This window comes from Chiloscyllium plagiosum, unplaced genomic scaffold, assembly GCF_037043375.1.
Source record: "Chiloscyllium plagiosum isolate Xiang-an unplaced genomic scaffold, Cpla_swu_hap1 HiC_scaffold_19, whole genome shotgun sequence".
NCBI classification, from domain to species: domain Eukaryota; kingdom Metazoa; phylum Chordata; class Chondrichthyes; order Orectolobiformes; family Hemiscylliidae; genus Chiloscyllium; species Chiloscyllium plagiosum.
In genome coordinates this window covers 72832780-72857198 of record NW_028270157.1, presented here as the reverse complement: position 1 = coordinate 72857198, position 24419 = coordinate 72832780, and the positions used below count along the sequence as shown (strand labels likewise).

Sequence of the window (24419 nt, the reverse complement as noted above, 5' to 3'; positions counted from 1 at the left end):
CAGTAATCTCAAGATTTCTACCGGTGCCATGGGCTAGTGAGGCTAGGAACAGAGAGCGAGTGCAGCTGAACACATGGCTACAGAACTGGTGTAGGAGGGAGGGCATCAGATATGTGGATCGTTGGGACACATTCTGGGGAAGGTGGGACCTGTACAAGGAGGATGGGTTACACGTGGAGGGGCGCCATATCCTGGGTAGGAGGTTTGCTCAAGCTCTTTGGAAGGGTTTAAACTAGTTTGGCAGGGGGATGGAAACAGGAGCTATGGATCAGAGGATGGGGTAGCTGGTGAACAGGCAGATACAGTATTCAGAGAGTCTGTGAGGAAGGATATGTAGTTGGTAGGGCAAACTTGCAGTCAGTGTGATGGGTTGAAGTGTTTTTATGTTATTGCATGATACGGAAGTGCCACTGTTGGACTGGGGTGGACAAAGTTAAAAATCACACAACACCAGGTTAATATGCCAACAGGTTTATTTGGAAGTATAAGCTATCGGAGCCCTGCTCCTTTGTCAGGTAGCTAGTGGAGTAGGATCATAGGACACAGAATTTGGAGCAAAAGATCATAGTGTCATACATTAATACAGTATATTGAACAAATCTAGAAGTCTTTCATCTTTTGTAATGGGTTGCAGGTTTCGATTCATTAATATGTAAATACCAGAACTTTTTTTCAACTCACCTTCCTGTGATAACTTTAAAGTTTAATAGTAAAAGGTGACATCTCAGCTTAGACAATGAGATTAGAGTCTGTATGTATTCCAATCTTGAGCCAGATTAATTCTATTTCCAAAGTCAGAATTTATAAAATGTCACATGGATTATAAAAAAATTGACTGCCTACAGCTTGTGTGCTTTTTGAACAAAATAGAAAGCATTTGATTATACAATTCTGCAAATACAAATTCACCCCATAGCATTGTATATGTATACACGTGCATGTGAGGGAGAGAGAGAGTGAGAAAGTGTGTATGCGTGTGTGTGTATTAGTACTTGGAAGTACAATGTTGTGGCCATTATGGAGACTTGGATATCACAGGGAGAGGAATGATTTTTGGATGTTCCAGGGTTTAGATGTTCAACAGAGGGGGAAAAGAGGTGGGGGAGTGGCATTGCTAATCAGGGATAGTATCACAGCTACAGAAAGGGAGTTCGTCGAGGAGGTTTGTCCACTGAGTCAATATGGATGGAAGTCAGAAACAGGAAAGGAGCAGTCACTTTATTGTGAGTTTTCTACAGATCCCTCCAACAGCAGCAGAGACAGAGAGAAGCAGATTGGGAGGCAGATTTTGGAAAAGTGCAGAAGTAACAGGGGTGTTGTCATGGGTGACTTCAACTTACCCTAACATTGATTGGAACCTCCTGAGTGCAAATAGTTTGGATGGAGCAGATTTTGTCAGATGTGTCCAGGAAGGATTCCTGACTCGACATGTAGATAGGTCAACTAGAGGGGAGGCCATATTAGATTTGGTGCTTGGCAACAAATCAGGTCAGGTGTCAGATTTCTCAGTGGGAGAGGATTTCGGTGATCATGATCACAACTCTATGAACCTTACCATAATTATGGAGAGGGAAAGAAGACGGTATGGGAAAGTATTTAATTGAGGGAGGAGGAATTACAATGCTTTTAGGCAGGAACTGTGGAGTATAAATTGGGAACTGATATTCTCAGGGAAATGCATGACAGAAATGTGAAGGTTGTTTTGGAAGTACTTGCTGCGAGTGCTGGACAGGTTTGTCCCACTCAGGCAAGGAAGGGATGGGAGGGTGAAGGAACCTTGGATGACAAGAGATGTGGAACATGTAGTCAAGAGGAAGAAAGAAGCTTACTTAAGATTGAGGGAGCAGGGATCAGACAGGACTCCAGACGGTTACATGGTAGCCAGGAAGGAACTGAACAATGGACTTAGGAGAACTCGAAGGGGCATGAAAAAACATTGGTTGGTAGGATTAAGGAAAACCCCAAAGCGTTCTACACTTACGTCAGGTACAAGAGAATGGCCAGACTGAGGGTAGGGCCAATCAGGAATGGTGGAGGAACTTGTGCCAGGAGTCAGGGGAGGTTGGGGAGGTCCATAATGAATGCTTTGTTTCAATATTCACTAGTGAGAGGGACCTTGTCGTTTCTGAGGACAGCGTGAAACAGCGTGATATGCTCGAACAGATTAATGTTGAGAAGGAGGATGTGCTGGCAATTTTGAAAAATTTGAGGATAGATAAGTCCCCGGGCCAGACAGGATATACCATGGTTATTACAGGAAGTAAGGGAAAAGATTGCTGCACTTTTGGCGATCTTTGCATCCTCAATCTACACTGGAGTAGAACCACATGATTGGAGTGTGGCAAATGTTGCTCAAGAAGGGAATAAGGATAACCCTGGGAATTACAGACCAGTCGGTATGTCGGTGGGGCGCAAATTATTGGAGAAGATTCTGAGAGACAGGATTTATGATTATTTGGAAAAGCACAACTTGATTACAGATAGTTGGCATAGCTTTGTGAGGAGCAGGTCATGCCTCACAAGCCTTACTGATCTGAAGTATTCTGCAGGGATCTGTTCTGGGACGTCTCTGTGATTTTTATAAATGACTTGGATGAGGAAGTGGAAGGGTAGGTTAGTAAGTTTGCTGATGACACGAAGGTTGGAGAAGTTGTGGATAGTGTGGAAGGCTGTTGTAGGTTGCAATGAGACATTGACAGGACGCAGAGCTGGGCTAAGTGGCAGATGGAGTTCAACTTGGTAAAGTATGAAGTGATTCATTTTGAAAGGTTTAATTTGAATGTAGATTACAGGGTTAAAGGCAGAATTCTTGGCAGTGTATAGGAACAGAGGGATCTTGGGGTCCACGTCCATAACCCCTCAAAGTTGCCACCCAAGTTGATTGGGTTGTTAAGAAGGTGTATGGTGTGTTGGTTTTCACGAGCAGGGTGATTGAGTTTAAGAGCCGTGAGGTATTGCTGCAGCTCTATAAAGTCCTGGTTAGACTAGATGCTGCCTGACCTGCTGTGCTTTTCCAGTGCCACACTTTTTGACTCAGTTCTGGTCACCTCATGTGGAAGTTTTAGTGAGGGTGCAGAAAAGGTTTACCAGAATGTTCTCCAGTCCAGGCAACATGTCTTATGAAGAAAGGTTAAGGGAGCTACGGCTTTTCTCATGCAGCAAAGAAGAATGAAAGGTGACTTGATAGAGATGGACAAGATGATGAGAGGCATAGATAGAGTGGATAGCCAAAAATTGTTTCCCAGGGTGAAAATGGTTATCACAAAGGGGTATAATTTTAAGGTGATTGGAGGAAGGTTTAGGGGAGATGTCAGAGGTAAGTTCTTTACCCAGAGAGTGGTGGGTGCATGGAATGCACTGCCAGCCGTGATAGATACATTCAGGCCATACAAGCGACTTTGGATAGGCACAATGATGATCGTAAAATGAAGGGTATATGTGAGTTTGATCTTACAATTGGATAAAAGTTTGGCACAACGTGGATAGCTGAAGGGCATGTACTGTGCTGTACTGTTCTATATTGTATAATTGGGAGAAATTAGTTGGCTGTGCTGAAATCAATCTGTGTCATGACAGAGCCTCTGGTGTGGGGTGGTTAAAGGTTATGGAAAGAGGTGTTCAGGTTCTAAAATTCTTGAACTCGATACTGAGTCCTGCAGACTGCAGAGTTCCCAAATGGAAAATGACATGCTGTTTTTCCAGTTGTGCTGAGCTGTGCTGGAGCACTGCAGTGAGCTTGAGACAGAAATGTTGGCCAGGGAACATGGTGGTGTATTGAAGGCAACTGGAAGCTCGGTGTCATTTTTACAGACAGCAAAGTGTTCACATTCGCAATGAAGAGAACACATTGTGAGCAGCAAATACAGTAGACTAGTTTGGGTAAAGTGTAGGTAAATCGTAGCTTAACCTGGAAGTTATGCCTGAAGCCTGGGATAGTGACGATGGGGTAAGTAAATTGGCAAATGTTGTACTTTCTGTGATTGCATTGGAAGGTGCCATGGGGGTGCAGGAAGGTTTTGGGAATAGAAAAGTGAACCACTGTGTCCAAGAGGGATCAGTTCCTGTGAAATGCTGACAACGGATGGAAGGCGAATATGTGTCTGGTGGTAGCATTCTGATGGAGGTAGCAGAAATGGTGGCTTATGATCCTTTGGTTGCAAACTCTGGCAGGTGGAAAGTGAGGCCAGGGGACACCATTGGTGGGAGGAAAGAGGTGAGTGCAGAAGTGTGGGAAGATCAATTAAGCATCTCCCTTTCAACTACTCTGATGATGCCACCTTCTGCAGGGGGACCTCAGAACATCCAGCCTTTTCCTCAGTGAGGATTCCCAGCCACTATGGTTGAGAGAGCCCTTAGCCTTGCCCAATATAACTTCCTCTGTTCGTCTTCAGTACACATGCCATCTTTTCCTAGCTTCCAGCAGTTCTGAAGAAGTATCACTGGAATTGAAGTGTTTACTCTACTTTCTCAGGTAGGAACCAGCAACTTACGTCATTAGCTCAGAAACGTCTTCATTCCCGAAAACGATGAGTATGTGGCCCTTGGTAATCACGAGGAGGGATAAAAATGAATGATTATGCGATGTTCGACAAGCATATGAAGAAGTTGAAACTTTATTGCTGGAACAGCACAGCAGGTCAGGCAGCATCCAGGGAGCAGGAGATTCGACGTTTCGGGCACAGGCCCTTCTTCAGGAATGAGCAGAGAGTGTTCAGCAGGAGAAGATAAAAGGTAGGGAGGAGGGACTTGGAGGAGGGGCGTTGGAAATGTGATAGGTGGAAAGAGGTCAAGGTGAGGGTGATAGGTCGGAGTAGGATGGAGGCGGAGAGGTCAAGAAGACGACTGCAGGTCAGGAAGGCGGTGCCGGGCTGGAGGGATTCGGCTGAGACAAGGTGGGGGGAGGGGGGATGAAGAAACTGGTGAAGTCCAAGTTCATCCCCTGTGGTTGGAGGGTTCCCAGTCGGAAGATAAGACGCTCCTCCTCAGACCGTCGCGTTGTTGTGGTTTGGCGGTGGATGAGTCCAATGACCTGCATATCCTCGGTGGAGTGGGAGGGGGAGTTGAAATGCTGTGCTACAGGGTGGTTGGGTTGGTTCGTCCGGGTGGCCCAGAGGTGCTCTCTGAATCGCTCCGCAAGTAGGCGGCCTGTCTCCCCAATATAGAGGAGGCCACACCGGCTGCAGCGGATGCAGTAGATGATGTGGGTGGAGGTGCAGGTGAATCTGTGGCGGATATGGAAGTTTCCTTTGGGGCCTTGGAGAGAAGTGAGGGGGGAGGTGTGGGCGCAAGTGTTGCACCTCCTGCGGTTGCAAGGGAAGGTGCCGGGAGTGGAGGTTGGGTCGGTGGGGGGTGTGGATCTGACAAGGGAGTCGCGGAGGGAGTGGTCTCTACGGAAAGCTGATAGGGGAGGGGAGGGAAATATATCCTTGGTGCTGGGGTCTGTTTGGAGGTGGCGGAAGTGACGGCGGATGATGCGCTGTACATGGAGATTGGTGGGGTGGTAGGTGAGGACCAGTGGGGTTCTGTCCTGGTGGCGGTTGGAGGGGCGGGGCTCAAGGGCGGAGGAGCGGGAAGTGGAGGAGATGCGGTGGAGGGCACCGTCGACCACGTCGGGGGGGAAATTGCGGTCCTTGAAGAAGGAGGCCATCTGTGTTGTACGTATTTTGAACTGGTCCTCCTGGGAGCAGATGCGGCGGAGAGGAAGGAATTGGGAGAATGGGATGGCGTTTTTACAGGGGACAGGATGGGAGGAGGTGTAGTCCAGGTAGCTGTGGGAGTCGGTTGGTTTGTAGTAGATGTCCGTGTTGATTCGGTCGCCTGAGATAGAAACAGAAAGGTCTAGGAAGGGGAGGGAGGAGTCCGAGACTGTCCAGGTGAATTTGAGGTCGGGGTGGAAGGTGTTAGTGTAGTGGATGAACTGTTCAACCTCCTCGTGGGAGCACGAGGTAGCGCCGATACAGTCATCAATGTAGCGAAGGAAAAGATGGGGGGTGGGGCCAGTGTAGTTGCGGAAGATGGATTGTTCCACATACCCTACGAAGAGGCAGGCATAGCTGGGGCCCATGCGGGTGCCCATGGCTACTCCTTTCGTTTGGAGGAAGTGGGAGGATTGGAAAGAAAAGTTGTTCAGGGTGAGGACCAGTTCGGTCAGTCGAAGGAGGGTGTCGGTGGAAGGGTACTGGGTGGTACGGCGGGAAAGGAAGAAGCGGAGTGCTTTGAGTCCTTCGTGATGGGGGATGGAGGTGTACAGGGACTGGATGTCCATGGTGAAGGTGAGGCGTTGTGGTTTGGCGGTGGATGAGTCCAATGACCTGCATATCCTCGGTGGAGTGGGAGGGGGAGTTGTGGTTTGGCGGTGGATGAGTCCAATGACCTGCATATCCTCGGTGGAGTGGGAGGGGGAGGAGGAGCGTCTTATCTTCCGACTGGGAACCCTCCAACCACAGGGGATGAACTTGGACTTCACCAGTTTCTTCATCCCCCCTCCCCCCACCTTGTCTCAGCCGGATCCTTCCAGCCCGGCACCGCCTTCCTGACCTGCAGTCTTCTTCTTGACCTCTCCGCCTCCATCCTACTCCGACCTATCACCCTCACCTTGACCTCATTCCACCTATCACATTTCCAACCCCCCTCCTCCAAGTCCCTCCTCCCTACCTTTTATCTTCTCCTGCTGAACACTCTCTGCTCATTCCTGAAGAAGGGCCTGTGCCCGAAACGTCGAATCTCCTGTTCCCTGGATGCTGCCTGACCTGCTGTGCTGTTCCAGCAATAAAGTTTCAACTTTGATCTCCAGCATCTGCAGACCTCACTTTCTCCCCCAAGCATATGAAGAAGCCTTGATTGGAACTGATTGGCCTGTTTTATATATAGTGTTCGAATAGATGTTTGAATAAATTAAATACCAAATGTCAACAGAGAACTAAATAAATACTTAGGAAAGTAAAGTTCTGAAGAAGACTCATTGGACTCGGGCCGGTCATTCGGTTTCTCTCTGCTCACAAGACGCAGCATTTTCTGTTTTCATTCTGGAGCCAATGACCTTGTGACCTGCCGCCCCGCAGCCAATCGAAGCTGGCACCCCACCTTGACAACCAATAAGAATTGACCAAGGGGAGAGGCAGGTGAATGCATCCAATAATGTTGCAGCCGCTTTGCCGCGACAGCCAATCAATGCACTCCTGAGGCCTTTAAAAACAAGCGATGCGTGGGATTACACTATGTGACCCGCGAGCGGAAGTGGTGCGCGTGCTCGAGGACAGCCGCGCGCCTGCATCCCCATTCTTCCCCCCCGCCCCCCCCAAAAAACTACGGATACCGATATCACCCAGTGAGCCTCCCGGGGCTCGAGCCCAGGCCAACCCGCCCTCGTCCTCAGGGACTGCACCTCGATACCTCTGTGTGACTCAGGCTTGAGCGGAGCTGCGGCGGCCAGAGCGTTGTTTGACTGCCGCCCAGGCCCAGGCCCAGGCCCAGGCCGCGGTCTGGCGCCGGGGGACCTTTCCGGGGTTGGAGCGCGGAGCCCCGGCCTCCCTTTGTCTCCGGGAACGTTGCTCCCCGCCGCCGCCATCATGTGGATATTCTCGGAGTTCATCCCGCCTCCCGAGTGCCCGGTGTTCGAGCCGAGCCGGGAGGAGTTCCGGGAGCCACTCGGCTACATCAATAAGATCCGACCTATCGCTCAGAGGAGCGGTATCTGCAAGATCCGCCCGCCCAAGGTAAAAAAAACATTGTGTTTACCCCCGCCCCACATCGACAGTGACTGGGGGGATGCTCCCGGCCTGGCGGCGGGGAAGGAGGAGGCCGGAATCCAGCTAATTAACCTCTACTCCTCGCAGACAACAGGGAGGCAAATCCTATTCAGCAACTTGTTCAGAAATCAGACGTAATGGTACAGTTTATCTGGAGGAAAGCTGGTGTTCCTGCCTAGGGGTTCATATAAGTTCTTAGCCTTGGTTTGAAGTTTATGAATTCTTCATCCTTTCAGTTCGACCGTTTCAACCTCCCCTCCCCTCCCCTTCCTTCAAAGGGAATCTGGGTATTCCTGCTATCCGCTTTTAGATTATTTACTCACGGAATGAGAGCATTGCTGGCTAGGTCGGCATTTATTGCTCACCCCTCGTTGTCCAGCGGTCACAAAAGGGTCAACCACATCATTGTGGTTTTGCAGTCTTATGTAGGCCTGATCAGGTAAGTTTGGTAGTTTCCTTCCCTAAAGGATGTTTGTGAACTAGATGGGTTTATCTGGCAATTGGCAACGGTTTGTTGTTTTTTGCCGTAATTAGACTTGTAATTCCAACTTTTTGTTTTAAACTTTGCCATCTGCTGTGGTGGGAATTGATCTAACGTTCCGAGAATGTTACCTGGGTTTCTGGATTAACTGTCTCTCAATATTACCAATATGTTGCAACTCTCCGGTAATTCAACTTTTTCTATTCTCAAACTTGATTTTTCAGTTTCTAGTGGTTGTCAAGTCCTTCCAGAAAACAATTGTTCTCTGCTACCCTTGAATGTCATCCAGTTCCTTCCAGTTTACCATAACTAGTGTGTTTTTTAAGAAAAATTGTTCTTGTGGAATACTTCGTTCGGCCTCTTGGTTGCCAATACTACTGTCATTGAAATGAAAATAGTTCTGCCTCTTAGCTATATGACCTCAGTTATAACACCTTGGTGAAATTGTCTCCTAAACTCTGTTGCTCCCAAAGCTACAAAGCTGTTTTGTGTAGACAGAAGCAGACACGTTGATCCAACTCGTCCATGCCAACCAGATCCTAAATTAATCCAGTCTAATTTGCCAACATTTTGGCCCATATTCCTCAAAACCCTTCCTATTCATATTTCCATCCAGATGCCTTTTTAAATGTTGTAATTGTACTGACTTCCATTTCCCTTGGCAAGCTTTGTGTGAAAGATTGCCCCTTTGGTCTCTTTAAATCTTTTCCTTCTCACCTGAAACCTATGCCATCTAGTTCTGGACTCTCCCATCCCAGGGAAAAGACATCGTCTATTTATTCTATCCATGCTCCTTAGCCTCTGACACTACCAGGGAAACAGCCCCAGCCAATTCAGCCCCTCCATATAGCTCAAACCTTCCAACACTGGCAATACCCTTGTAAATCCTTTCTGAACCCTTTCAAGTTTCCTATAAGGAGGGAAACAAGACTTGCACGCAATATTCAGAAAGTGGCCTAACCAATAAAAGAGCAGACCAAATGCTGCCTTCCAGTATCCCAAGTATCTGCGAATCCACTTGCAAGGAACTATGAATCTGCACTCCAGGGTCTCTGTTCAGCAACACACCTCAGGACCTTACCATTAAGTGTGTAAGTCCTACCCTGATTTGTCATTCCAAAAGACAACACCTCACACTTGTCTAAACTAAATTCCATCTGCCACTCCTCGGCCCATCAGATTTTGTAAAAAGTAATGAGGTCCACTATACCACCGATTTTGACGTATTCTGCACATTAACTAACTATACCTCCTACGTTTACATCTAAATCATTTATATAAATGAAAAGCAGTGTACCCAATACTGATCCTTGTGTAATCCCCTTCTCTTTCCCCCCCCCCCGCCCCCGCCTCTGTCACAATCTGAAAAGCAACCCTCCACCACCACCACTCTCTACCCTCTGTTTTCTACCTTTGAGCCAGTTCTGTATTCAAATGGTCACTTCTCACTGTATTCCTCCCCTTGCTAAACAGCCTTCATGAGGAACCTTGTCAAATGCCTTACTGAAGTCATATAGATTGATCTACTGCTCTGCCCTCGTCAATCCTCTTTGTTATACTTCAAAAAAAAACTCAATCAAGTTTGAGACATTATTTCCCACGCACAAAACCATGTTGACCATCCCTAATCAGTCCTTGTCTTTCCAAATACATGTAAATCCTGTCCCTCTGGATTCCTTCCAACAAGTTGCCTACATCAATGTCAGGTTCACTGGTTTATAGTTCCCTAGTTTTTTCCTTACCACCTTGTTCACATAGTGGCACCATGTTTGCCAACTACCCGTTTTCTAGCACATCACTTGTGACTATTGATGATCCAAATATCCAACAAGGGGCCCAGCCGTCACATCCCTCGCACGTCTTTTGTGATGTGCCTGGAAAATCTCCTATGCATCATTCCTGAAAGCTTGTTGATTATACGGCACTGTGAGTTTGATTAACTACTCTAGTTGAGATCTGCTTTATTTACTTATTTGATTCCTTGCATGTATGCATTGTTGACTCGGCCAGTATTTGTTGACATCTGTAATTTCCTTTGATGTGGTGGTGAGCTGACTTGTTGAATGCTGCTGTACCTACATTACAATACCTGCACCAGAAGGTAGGGAGTTGCAGAAATGAAGGATGATTATGTATTTCCAGGTCAGAAGGTGTGTGGCTTGGAAAGGAACTGGTTGGTAGTGTGAATGTTGTCTTCTGCTGTTGAAGTTGCAGGTTTGGAGGAAACATTGGCAAGTTGTCTCATTTGTGATTCCTTAATATTTTACCTTTGTACTCTGCCTCCTATAAAGCTAAGGAGCACTTATTCTGTCGTCTTTAATTTTTCACTTCACATTGTGCATGCATGGAGTGTGCAACTCCTAAATCTACCATATACCTGTGTAGCAAGACTTGGATGGTATGCAGGATTGTACAAATATGGCAAATATTTACTCCATGTATCAGGCTGAGTTCATCTCCAACAAGAATCTCTCCATCTTCCTGACATTACTGCTGTTGAAACAAACACCAGTGATATCCAGTGGTGGGGAGGGGAGTCATTGTGGATCAGAAACTTGAAAGGAGCAGCATTGTAACATTAACTGGCCTGTGATGTCTCTGCTTCACATATCAATGCTATCCAGTGGCCTTGAACTGCACACGTGACAGCACATGGGAAAAAATAATCGGAAAGGAAGCCATTCAACCTAATTTCACTTTCTTTTACTTGGCACTTGGACTTCAAAAGATGATTTGGCCACTACCTGGATGTTGAGGGGTTCTGTGCTTACCATCCTCTTTCAAGAAACATTATAGGAACCCTTAGTATTTCTCTAAACCAGCTACCCCTTACCTAAAATCTCTGCCCCTCTCCTGGCTTCATTGCACCTTCAAACCAAGGAAAAGGGCCTTTTTCTTCAAGTTAAACTCCAAAAAAACTGAACTTTTTTAGATGAAAGAATTCCAAATGGCAAACATTGTTAACTCTGACATTGGCTGGACCAAAAACTCTTGTCTATCTCTAGTTGCTGTTGAGAAGTTGCCTCCTTTTAACCATTGCAGTTTATGTGAAGTAGGATGACCACAATGCCATTAGATAGCTACCTCCAGTATTTTGACCCAGCAGGAACTATTAAGGTGAGTGGCTTGGGAGGGGACCTTTTCAGGTGGTGGTGTTCCCATGTAGCTGCTGCCCCCTTGTCAGTGGAGGTGGTTATGGGTTTAAAGGTGCTGTCTTTGAATTTCTGTGGTTCATCTAATAGATGGTGCACATTGCTGCCATCGTGTGTTGGAGAGGTTGGAATTGGCTGCTTTGTCCTGGATGGTGTCAAGCTGAAGTGGTGTTGGAGCTGTACACATCCAAGTGAGTGGGAAGTGTTCATCACATTCTCCATGTGTACTACTTAGATGATGGACGGTGATGGTAACACCTCTTAATGTCATGGGCAGTGTTAGATTCTTCTAGGAGAAAGTGAGGACTGCAGATGCTGGAGATCAGAGCTGAAAATGTGTTGCTGGAAAAGCGCAGCAGGTCAGGCAGCATCCTGGGAACAGGAGAATCGATGTTTCGGGCATGAACCTGAAGAAGGGCTTATGCCCGAAATGTCGATTCTCCTCCTTGGATGCTGCCTGACCTGCTGCGCTTTTCCAGCAACACATTTTCAGCAGTGGTAGATTGCCTGGCATTTGTGGCTTGTGTTACTTGTCACCAGGTCTAGATATTGTCTGAAACTATTTGAATTTGAATATAGACTGTTTCAACATCTTGGGAATCATTTTGAATATTGTTCACCAGCAATTGCACATTTCCACTTCTAGGAGGAAAAGTAGAAAGTGAGTTTAAGAAAGATTGAGGGGCACGTTTTTGTTTTGGAACAAAAATGTTGTCAGTGCCTGGCTCACAGTATCCATTTCTGCCACCTTTTTGAAGTTTCAGCACCTTTCGGTTACACAAGCAGGCAGGGAATAAAGGCTATGACCCAGTTGCAGGCAGATGGCTTTTGTTGAGAATGGCATCAGGGTTGGCCTAAATATGGTAGATCCTGACTAGTCAATATTGACTTTAGACCCCATTGAAGTCTCATTTACGTTACCAAATCTGGCAAGGAAATCTTCAAATTCTGCTTGCAAGAAGCACTGATGGCAAAGGTACAGAATCAACTCTTGATGTTGAACTCCAAATGATGAGTACTAAGGGTGACTCAGAACCAACACAAGTAAACCATTGAGCTTCATTGCTGTTCAAGCAGATCTCAGCAGATAGTGAGGCAGCCAAGAGGAGGAAGAATCTACTTGAGTGACTGCGACAAGTTCCTTGTGGAGACAAAATTAAGTCTTAACGTGGAGGATATCCATGTTGTCTGGCACTACCAGCATACTCTGAATTCTGACATGGTCTGAAGATTGGACATCAGTGCAATCTCATCTCAGTCTGGCACATGACCCACTTGACCAATACGATAAAATGGCAAAATCAACCCTAGTTCAGTTAAGATGCAGGAGGGTAAACCAGGATGACCACCAGGCATACTTAAATTTTCAAGTCTAAGAGCAGAAGTAACATTAAATCAACAAGACTAAAGAAATTCCATAAATCAACAAACTTTCAAGTTCTCCAGTCTTATACATGTGCAACTAGAAACTGGAGGTTCCATAACTATCTCCATTCAATCTTCTATCAGTTTCAGCAAACCAGTGTAAAAGAATATTTGAAATAGTGATATGGAGGTGCTGGTGTTGAACTGGAGTGGACAAAATTTTGAAATCATGCTGCACCAGGTTATAGTCCAACAGGTTTATTTAGAACCACTAGCTTTTGGTGATTTGTTCCTTCATCAGGTAGCTTTGGTGCAGGATCACAGGACACATCTTATAGTAAGATCAAAGTGTCATATGACTGATATGATGTATTAAACCTAGATTGCTGTAGGTCTTTAATCATTTAGAATGGGGTTGCAGGTTTTAATTAGTATGTAAATCCCAGAACTTCTTTCAAGTCACAGACCCAAGATAACTCAAGGCTGTAAAAAGATGACATGTCTGTTCAGACATTATTCTGGGATTTACATATTAATCAAAACTTGCATCCCCATTCTAAGTGACTAAAGATCTAACAGCAATCTAGGTTTGTTTAGTACATCGCATCAGTTGTGCCACTCTGGACAGAATTTATAGTAAAAGATCAATGATCCTGCACCACAGCAACCTGATGAAGGAGCAGTGCTTCAAAAGCTTGTACTTTCAAATAAGCCTGTTGGAGTATAATCTGATTAAGTATTTATATTAGTCTTCAACTGGGGAATGTGGAGAAGTAAGATCCATCTTGGCCTCTCTTGGGAGACCCCAGCATCAGATGCCAATGTTCAACTGATTTAAATTGAGTCCACACAATGTCCAGTAATGTGTGGATGCTGGAATATGCGAAAGGCCTTGGCACTTCTGCAATCCACAGGATGCTGAATGTTACTAGAAAAGTTAGGATGCTGCCTGACCTGCTGTGATGTTCAGCATTTGTTTTCAGGATGCTCAATACCTGTATGGTTATACACAGGTCCCTGCAAAACATTGCTTTGTTTTAGAGTGACAGTTAAGAAATGACTGCAAAAGAAAACTATTGTGTACAAAGATTTTTATTTTAACGTAATCAGTGTCTGTTGGAATTGAAATTCCATTCACACCTTTTCTCATTAATCAGTGACCAATAAAATTTGGTCAACTGATTTTAAAAATCATCTGCATTTATTGAAAGGTATCAAAGAGTCATGTAGAAAAGGTAGCAAAGTGGAGTCTTGTATCAGCCATGGTCTCAATGAAGGGTGGAGCAGACTTAATGGGCTGAATGGCCTACTTCTGTTTCTGTTAATGGGTGCTATGTCAAGGAGGTTGAGGAAATTACTTAGCCTTTGATATGATATTATTACAGTTTGTCAGGAAAGGTGGGAAGGCAATGACAATATTTTGATGTCTCCTGTCTTGGGTTTGATGGATGAAAGGGAGAAGGTAAATTCTGCACTGAGGATTTGGTATGTGTTAAATACCAGTATCTGGAAAGATCTCTTACCTACAGCAAAAGCTGTGGGAGCTTTGTTTCAGGTCAGAATTCTTTGACAGTAGAAGGGGGTCAGACCCAAGGGCTAAGACAACAAACGCCTAAGGTGGAGTCACAAGTAGCCAGTGTGGTGAAGGTGAGATATGCTTTTTATTGGTCAGTGCATTAAATGTAGGAGTTGGGAGGTCATGTTGCACCTGTACAGGATATTGGTTAGGCTACTTCTGGAATATTGTGTGCAATTCAGGTCTCTGTTCCTATTAGGAGAATGTTGTGAAACTTGCAAGGATTCAGAAAAGATTTACAAGGATATTGCCAGGGTCTGAGTGTTTGAGCTATAGGGAAAGGTTGAATAAGCTTGGGCTGGTTTACCCTGGACTGTTTGAAAGGTGACCTGATAGAGGTTTATAAATTCATGAGGGGCACGGGTAGGATAAATAAGTCTGGACTCTAGTTCTGGACTCCCTCACCATGTGGTGAGGGAGTCCAGAACTAGAGGGCATAGGTTGAGGGTCCGAAGGGGAAGATAAGTGACCTAAGGGGCAACTTTTTCAAGCAGAGGGTGGTATGTGTATGGAATGAGCTGCCAGAGGAAATGGTGGAGGCTGGTACAATTGCAGCATTTACGAGTCATTTGGATGGGTATATGAATAGGAAGGGTTTGGAGGGATATGGGCCAAGTGCTGGCAAATGGAGTTTTTGTTTGGGAAACCTGCTTGGCTTGGGCAAATTGGACTAAAAGGTCTTTCTGTTCTATATAACTCTAACTTTTTTTTCCAAAAATAACTGTTGAAAGGATTAGATTCCCTATACTATGGAAACAGGCCCTTCGGTCCAGCAAGTCCCCACCGACTCTCAGTAACCCACCCAGATCCATTCCCCTACCTCTGACTAATGCACCTAACAATATATGGGCAACTTAGCATGGCCAATTCACCTGACCTGCATATCTTTGGATTGAGGGAGGAAACTGGAGAAGCTCCCACAGACACGCGGAGACTGTGCAAACTTCACAGGCAGGCACCTGAGGCAGGAATTTAACCCAGCTCCCTGGTGCTGTGAGGAGCAGAGCTAACCACTGAGCCACCATGCTGCCCTCAGAAGCAAATCAGAGGGTCTTGCTACCATTTCAACCCTCCATGTTGCTATCTGTACAAGTCAGTTTTTTTCACATGCAAGCTAGAAGTTCTGCTTGAGACCAACCATGAATGGTTAGGGTTAATTATTTTGGTTAAAAAAATGACTGCAGATGCTGGAAACCAGATTCTGGATTAGTGGTGCTGGAAAAACACAGCAGTTCAGGCAGCATCCGAGGAGCAGGAAAATCGGTGTTTCGGGCAAAAGCCCTTTATCAGGAATACCCGATTAATTATGTTACATTTTAAAAGCAATAATCCAGGGTTGTCTGCTTTCTTACTTGCTCTTTTCCCTATTTAAAAGCTTCTGATACCATACCAATGATTCAAGCATTCCATGCAACCTCAGCAGAATGATTCAAAAAATGTTTTAAACACATCAGTTGCAGTTTTGATATGGTTAATCAAATATCCCAGCCTAACTGTCTTCCATACTTCCTCCTTCTTCAAAAGAATATTGATCTACTATACAATGGTATGACTCTAAGCAAATACTTTACACTCTAATAACTACTTGTTCACCTTTCTCCTACTTGGCAGCCCATTTATTTTATTGCATTGGTATTTGTTCTTTCACAAACAATTCGCTAATTGGTTTGAGACTGTCTTGGAAGAATCAACCAAATCAGGAAAGTGGTTTCTAAAATTTTTAACTGTTCATTTGTCACTCCAATTTCACCTATCAGCTTGCAAAATCAATGGCTTCAAGAACAGGCCTTGAAACACAATAACATCCTGGTCCATCAATTTGCATTAATACCACCCTCTAACTTTAATATTTGGTCACAAATATTTGATATCCAGGTCATGGGCACTGGCATCATCTGACAAGAATCACAAGCAAGAATTCAAAAACATTTGTGCCACAGATTAAAGAATGGATGATCTCTTGTTATCCGGGCCTTGAGTTGGATTTTTATCTCTTTGTAAAATCTCGTCTTCCTGTGTTCAGCACTGGTGGATCTTCATTCCACTGCACAAGCAAAAGCTTAAGTTAAATGACCCTGGGGCCAAAAAGGATGGTGGTTGCCTGTTATTTCAAGGTGTTCCCCAGCCAACATTTGTCCCTGGTCTGTCACAGTGCTCCTGTGAAGCTTAGTGCAAGCTGGAAGCACAGCATGTTGTTTGCTGTTTAGGGACCCTGGCCTTCTGTACCCTATACAGTCAAATAGTTTGAGGGCCTGAGCAGCTTCTACCATGTTCCACCATTTCTACACAACAGGCCTTCTCATCACATGAGGGGGTGGGGGATTGGTCCCTCTCGCACGCTGTCCTCAATCTCCACCTTTATTAATTTCCATCTCCCCATCCTGGGTCTTTAGTATACATACCAATTGTTTCTGAGCTGTAAGCAGTTCTGATAAAGGGTCATTGCACCCAAAATGTTCAGTTTGCTTTCTGTCTGCTGATGTTGCCAGATCTGCTGGGTTTTTCCATCTGATTGGTTTTTGGCTTAAGTTGCATATTGTAATTGGCATTGTCAGAGTTAATTGATCCTTTTGAGGCCTTGAGTCCAGTAGTGATCTTCATAGACTGTCACAACATGGAAACACACCCTTGTCCATGCTGACCAGGTTTCTAAAACTAAACTAGCCCCACTTGCCTTGTGCTTGCAAAACTAAGAACATAATCTCCAATGTTACATGTGATCTCACAATTGGGCAAAACTGGAATGTCCCAACAGTGTTAATTATACCAAAAACCCATAAGATCATCAGTCAGGCTCACAATATGGCTCATTTTAAGCTGGCTCGAAGCTACACTTGTTCATATGCAGGGCAGGAGAAAGGAATTTGACTAGGCTGAATGTCTTTTCAACTTTAAACTGGCATGAAAACTTTTGCATTGTGGTTTCCTCCTAGCAGTACTTGACCAGACAACACTTGTCAGCCTTTCAACACTCTATTTCTTGGGCAGAACAAATTGTCTGCTTGTTTTGAAATTTGTATTCTTGCATATGACCTGATTTGTGGAAGATGAAAAGCTTCAGTAATATGCTTCTCTTTTTCAGCATCGCCATTCAAACTGTAACAAGTATAAATAGATATCTAAATTATGGTCTGGAACCAGGATGTGACACTGGAAGCAGCCAAAGTAAGGAACTAAAAAGCTGCAAGAACTGATAATGCCCGCCTCTGTCTGGAGTTGCATACAGTCCTATATGTGCTTAACTTAATGTCTTTTTTATTTGGCACAGGGCTGCACAGCAAGCCCAATACAAATAAATACCATCCTGCCTCACATCTGTACACTTTTTTTTGGACCTATTCACTTACTCAGCTGTTTGCCACCTTTTAATATGGCTTTTTCTTTTGAGGCTGCACTTGCATCATTCGGAGAATTTTGATGTCCATTTGGTGGCAGAGGTACAAACTTATTGACCTCCATACATGGTTTATTCGTTAGTCACAGATGTACAGCACAGAAACAGACTCTTTTTTGGTCCAACTTGTCCAAGCTGACCAGATATCTTAAATTAATCTAGTCCCTTTTGACAGCTTTTGGCCAATATCCCTCTAAACCCTTCCTATTCATAACCCCATCTGGATGTCTTTTAAATGTTGTAATTGTACCAGCCTCCTCCACTTCCTTTGGCATTCTGTAAACCCACCACCCTCATTGAAGAAGTTGCCCCTCTGGTCGCTTTTAAATCTTATTCCTCTCACCTTAAACCTATGCTGTCTAGTTTTGGACTCTCTCACCCTGGGGAAAAGTCTTTATCTATTTACCCTATCCGTGCCCCTCATGGTTTTACAAATCTCTAAGGTCACCCATCAGCCTTCGCCGCTCCAACCCTGGTAACATCCTTGTAAATTTTTTTTTTCTGAGCTCTTGCAAGTTTTACAATCTTTCAAATAGCAGAGAGATCAGCATTGCACACAATATTCCACACAAGATTCCAAAAGTGGCTTAATCAATATCCTGTACAGTTGTAACATCACCTCCCAACTCCTTTTGCTTAATGCTGTGACTGAAGGCAAGTATGCCAAAACACTTTATCACCTTTTTGTCTACCTGCAACTCCGCTTGCAAGGAACTTTGAACCTGCACCCAATCTGCTCAATCTCCACCTGGGTCTTCAGCATACATACCAATCGTTTCTGAGCTGCAAGCAGTTCTGACGAAGGGTCACTGCACCCAAAATGTTCAGTTTGCTTTCTCTTTGCAGATGCTGCCAGACATGCTGGGTTTTTCTGGCTGATTGACACAATACTAATTGCAATATGTAATTTAAGCCAAAAAGAGTTAATTGGTTCTTTGAGGCCTTGAAGTCCAGCAGTGGTTTGGTTACACTCCCCAGGCCAAAACCTTTAAATATATAAGTGCTGCCCTGATTTAAATGTAGCACTTCATTTAAATTAAGACTCCATCTGTTACTCCTCAGTACATTGGCTCATATGATCATGAACCAACCTCCTTCACTCGCCACTAAACCTCCAATTTTGGTGTCATCTGCAAATGTACTAAACACAACTCAAGATTATATACAAATAATTTAGGTAAATGATATGATAGAAATGCCTGTCCTAGAATGATAGTTCCAACACAACTGCTTTCATCAATGAACAAGAGCTCTCCATATTGACTACCACTTACCATGATTGACTTTTCCAGGAATTGCTGTGCAGAATCTGTCAATACTGGCCTATTCTAAGCATTTTAAAATAGTTCTACAATATAGTAGAGAATATCTGGGGCAACCTCTTTTACTGCTGCTTTCTCTTCCAACTCCTTTTTCAGGCCCTCCTACAAGCTTAAGGGCTATGTGTTTTGTTACGTACACCCTGAATCCACAATGTTACTGTTCTGTATTTTCCATGATAATGCTTGCTGGTTTTCCTTCCATGATTAAAATATGCTGAGTTTTGTTCTTTCAGAGTTTTGTTTTTAAACAATTGTATATACTCTAAGTTTCAAACAGCACCCAATCAATTACATGTTCACTTTTTCTACAACACTTTTTAGCACTTCTAATTTAACATCCAGCCTAACAGCAGTGCTTTTTCTTCGCACTATGCTTGCAATCCTTCAGAGGACAGGTAGCAACAATCCATTAAAACAAGCACTTAAGACTGTATTCCAGATGCGAATTAGGAGGTAAGCATTATCATGCAATGTATAATAGCAAACATATGTACCCTGTATTAAGGATCTCTCTGACATTGCAAGATTATGCTTCAGACTTGTCCATGCACCTATCAAAGCTGTTCCAGTACAGCTACATCTCTAGTAGGAAAAAGTGAGGATTGAGATGCTGGAGATCAGAGTCAAAAGTATGGTACTGGAAAAGCGCAGCAGGTCTGGCAGTGGCCAAGGAGCGGGAGAGTCAACATTGCAGGCATAGTCCCTCCTTCAGAAAGGACTTATAAGAGGGAGATGGATGAGTAGGAGGGACAGAGACAAGATTTCAGGGTCAGGAATGTGCTGGCAGACAGCAAACTGGTTTGAAGTGTGTCTACTTCAATGTCAGAAGTATCCAGAATAAGTTAGGTGAGCTTGCAGCATAGATAGGTACCTGGGAGTTCGATGTTGTGGACATTTTGGAGACCTGGATAGAGTAGGATAAGGAATAGATGTTGCAGGTTCCAGGGTTTAGATATTTCATTAAAAACAGGCAAGGAGGTAAGAGGGGGAGGTGTGGCCTTGTTAGTCAAAGATAGTATAACTGTGGCTGAGAGATCTTTTGATGAAGACTCGTCTGCTGAGGTTAGAAACAGGAGAGGAGGTCACACTTCTTGGAGTTTTTTTAAATAGGCCTCCACAGAGTTTCAGGGAGGTGGAAGAGGATTAGCAAAATTATTCTGGGTTGGAGTGAAAAGAACAGGGTAGTCATTATGGGGGACTTTAACTTCCCCAACGTTGACTGGAAATGGTATAGCTCTAGTCCATTGGATGGATCAGTTTTTGTCCAATGTGTACAGGAGGCTTTCCTGACACAGTATGTCAAAGGGCTGACGAGAGGGGTGGCCACATTGGATCTGGTGCTTGGTAATGAACCAGGCCAGGTGTTTGATTTAGTTGTAGGTGAGCACTTTGGAGACAGTGACCATAATTTAATTACGTTTAGTTTAGCGATGGAAAGGGATAGGCACATGTCACAGGTCAAGAGTTATCGATGGGGCAGGGCAATTATAATGTGATTAGGCAAGCATTAGGATGCATAGAATGGAGTAGCAAAATGCAGGGGATGCAGACAATCGATGTGGAGCTGGTTTAGGAACAGATATTGTGTCCTTGATAGGTATGTCCCTGTCAGGTAGGGAGGAAGTGATAAGGTAAGGGAACTGTGGTTTACAACAGAAATCGCATCTCTTGTTAAGAAGGAGGCTTATGTGTTGATGAGGCAAGATGGTTCAGATGAAATGACAGAGTTACAGATCAGCTAGGAAGGATTTAAAGAGTTAAGAGCAAAGAGGACATGAGCAATCTTTAGCAAATAGAATAAAGGAGAACCCTAAAGCTTTCTATAGGTATGTGAGGAATAAAAGGATGATTAGGAATAGGGCCAGTCAAAGATAGAAGTGGGAAGTTGTGTGGACCCTGTAGAGATCGGAAAGGTGCTAAATGAACATTTCTCATTGGTGTTCACTCAGGAAAAGAAGAATGAGGTACGAGATATTAGACTAGAAAGGATTGAGGTTAGTTACGCACAAGTGTTGTCTACTTTCACTCCTTCTAGAATTGATAAGTCCCCTAGGCCGGACGGGATTTATCCGAGGATTCTCTGGGAAGCTAGGGAGGAGATGGCAGAGCCTTTGGCTTTGATATTTGAGTCATCACTGTCTAAAGGTTTAGTACCAGAGGACTGCAGGATTGCAAATGTTGTGCCCTTGTTCAAGAAGGGCAGTAGAGATGACCCAGGTAATTATAGACCAGTGAGCCTTACTTCTGTTGTAGGAAAGGTTTTGGAAAGGATTATAAGAGATGAGATTTATAATCGCCTTGCAAGCAGCAATTTGATTTCAGATAGTTAACAGGTCGTGTCTCTCAAACATCATTTTTTTTTTGAGAAGGTGACCAAGCATGTAGATGAGGGTAGGCCGGTTGACGTGGTATACATGGACTTCAGTAAAGCCTTTGATAATGTTCTACATGGTAGGCTGATGGAGAAAATGCAGAGGCATGGGGTTGAGGGTGATTTAGCAGTTTGGATTAGAAGCTGGCTTTCTGAAAGAAGGCAGAGAGTGGTGGTTGATGGAAAATATTCAGTCTGGAGTCCAGTTTCTAGTGGTGTGCCACAAGGATCTGTTTTGGGACACGGCTGTTTGCCTGCGTCTAAGTCATTTATAAAAAGACACAGGTGGATGGGTTAGTAAATTTGCAGGTGACACTAAAGTTGGTGGAGTCATGGACAGTTTGGAAGAATGTTGCAAGGGGATTTGGATAAACTGCAGAATTGGGCTGAGGTGTGGCAAATAGTTCAATGCAGCTAAATGTGAGGTGTAGCACTTTGGGAAGAACAGGAAAGTAGAGTACTGGGTCAATGGACAGATTCTTGGTAGTGTGGATGTGCAGAAGGATCTTGGAGTCCATGTGCATAGATCCCTGAAAGTTGCCACCCAGGTGGATAGTGCTGTGAAGAAGGCATACGGTGTGTTAGGTTTCATTGGTAGAGGGATTGAGTTCTGGAACAGCAATATCGTGCTGCAACTATACAAAACGCTGGTGCAGCCACACTTGGACTATTGTGTACAGTTCTGGTTGCCTCATTACAGAAAGAATGTAGAAGCATTGGAAAAAGGTGCAGAGGAGATTTACCAGGATGTTGCCTGGTCTGGAGGGAAGGTCTTATGAGGAAAGGCTGAGAGACTTTGGTCTGTGCTCATTGGAAAGAAGGCTAAGGGGGGATTTGATAGAGACATACAATATGATCAGAGGATTAGATAGGGTAGTCAGTGAAATACTTTTTTCCGAGTGTAAAGGAAAGTTATCCATTTACTGTGAAATTTAAAGAGAATGCTTTTGTTTAGATCAATGCTGTACTGAGCTTTGTAAATGATGCTTTGAAGGTTTGCAGTCAGCTTGTCTCTGTTTGAATTCTGTAAACATTCAACTCGACCTTGTGATAGTTGAACTCAGTGAAAGCTGAATAACTCCTGTCTAGGACCAGGGGATGAGAGGATAACAACTTGAGTTTCCCCAGTCTCTGCCCTTGAGAGTGAGAGATAAGGAATGTTATAAGGCAGGCGTCTGTGTAACGTTTCAGTACTCTTTGCATTGAGGCATCTCTCTTAGTGTAATGAGTTAAAATCCTGAAGGATTTTTAATAAAGACCTTTGCTTTGCTTTGCTCTTGCTAATTATTGAGTCAAGTAGATTTAATTTCCATGACACTAGGATGATGTCAGCTTGTATGAAGGGGCATAACTACAAATTGAGGGGTGATAGATATAAGACAGATGTCAGAGGAACGTTCTTTACGCAGAGAGTGCTAGGGGTGTGGACTGCTCTACCTGCCAATGTAGTTAAATCAGCCACATTAGGGAAATTTAAACAATCCTTAGATAAGCACATGGATGATGAGATAGTGTAGGGGGGACGAGCTGAGAATAGTTCACAAGTCGGCGCAACATTGAGGGCCGAAGCGCTTGTTGTGCGCTGTATTGTTCTGTTCTCTGTTCTATGTACAAGATGCAAGTCAGGAACGTGATGGAATAGGTTCCAAGTTAGCTCGCTGAGCTGGAAGGTTTGTTCTCAGATATTTCATCACCACGCTAGGTAATATTAGTGAGCTGATGTGCTGTCCTACTTTCTCTTTGTCTTGGTCTGTTGTGGTGAGTGATGTCACTTTCGGTTCTTTTTGAGGTTGGTCATTGGCGTCCAAATCTATGTATATTGGAGCTCCAGTTTGAATGCCAGGCCTCTAGGAATGTGGTCTTTGTTTAGCCTGTCCCAGGATGGTTGTATTGTTCTGGTCAAATTGGTGTCTAGTTGTCTGTGTAAGGATATTAGTGATAATTGGTCATGTCTTTTGGTGGCTAGTTGGTGCTCATGTATCTTGGTGGCTAGTTTCCTGCCAGTCTGTCAGATATAATGTTTGTTGCAGTCCCTGCGGGCTATTTTATTTGACATTCGTTCTGGCTCTTGGAAAAGGGTCCTTTAGATTCATCAAGAGTTGTTTGTGGCATCATGGTAGCCCACAAATCTACAACACAGAGCTGGAGTAGTCTGGTCGTCACCTCTGTATGGTACCATGGCGAGAGTCTCTGGGCATCTTATCGTCTTGTTTAGGTTTCTTGTGTAAGAATTGGCCGACTGCTTAGTGGGAACCTGTTGTTGAATAGGTGTTCTTTGGCACCTCAGTTCCTGGGTGCTGCAATGTGTTGTGGCCCATTGAATGTTGGGATGATTACTCAACTACCGGAGCATCTGGTCTGTCGTTCTTCTGTAGACGCTAGTCTGCAGCTCTCCATTGGCTTTTTGTTTTACTGTCGAGTTATTTTTCCTGAGATTCTTACACACTTGATGCAACTGCAAATGGCAACTTCTGTGAACAAGCAAAATTTATAAGTACAGTACAATACAAGCTTTGGAGAAACCCTAAACACTCTTTGCCATGCTCGCGAAGTGTGTCCAAGGAAGCTGTCTGAACAAAGAAAACAGTCCTGCCTTTATACAAAATCTTTCCATCATAGTCAGTAATGCTCACAAGACAATGCCCAGTCACTCACTCAGTCACATGCCACTCGACACAATGCAGTGACCACCTCCCCTCCAGAAACGATAATGCAAATAATCCCTTAATGGCCAGATCTGGTGTGAATTGTGAATTGTATTTTTTTTTAACTACAGTCAGAATTCCAGCTATAATGTTCTTATTGATCTCTGAATAGGGGATGAAGATGTAAATAGGCTTTTGAATGGCAAGGAACCCATGCCCCTGTCCGCTCTGCTCCCATCCCCTCCCCAGGTTAGCAGAGCAAGTTAACTCTTTAATATCGCACTGACAGCTAGAAAGGGGAGTCTGTTGTTCTCTTCCTCTTTGGTGAACTTTATATCAATAAGGATGTTGTTTGTGGTCTCTTC

General features: G+C 44.4%; 1 protein-coding gene across 1 annotated transcript in view; it reads left to right on the top strand.

The window, feature by feature from the left end:
* Positions 1–7276: 7276 nt before the first annotated feature.
* kdm5a (lysine demethylase 5A) overlaps positions 7277–24419 on the top strand; it is a 209557-nt gene continuing 192414 nt past the window's right edge. Inside the window, exon 1 of the mRNA XM_043708905.2 lies at positions 7277–7715. Coding sequence (XP_043564840.1) covers positions 7569–7715 — 147 coding nt within the window. The 5' untranslated portion in view covers positions 7277–7568. The remainder of the gene's footprint in view (positions 7716–24419) is intronic.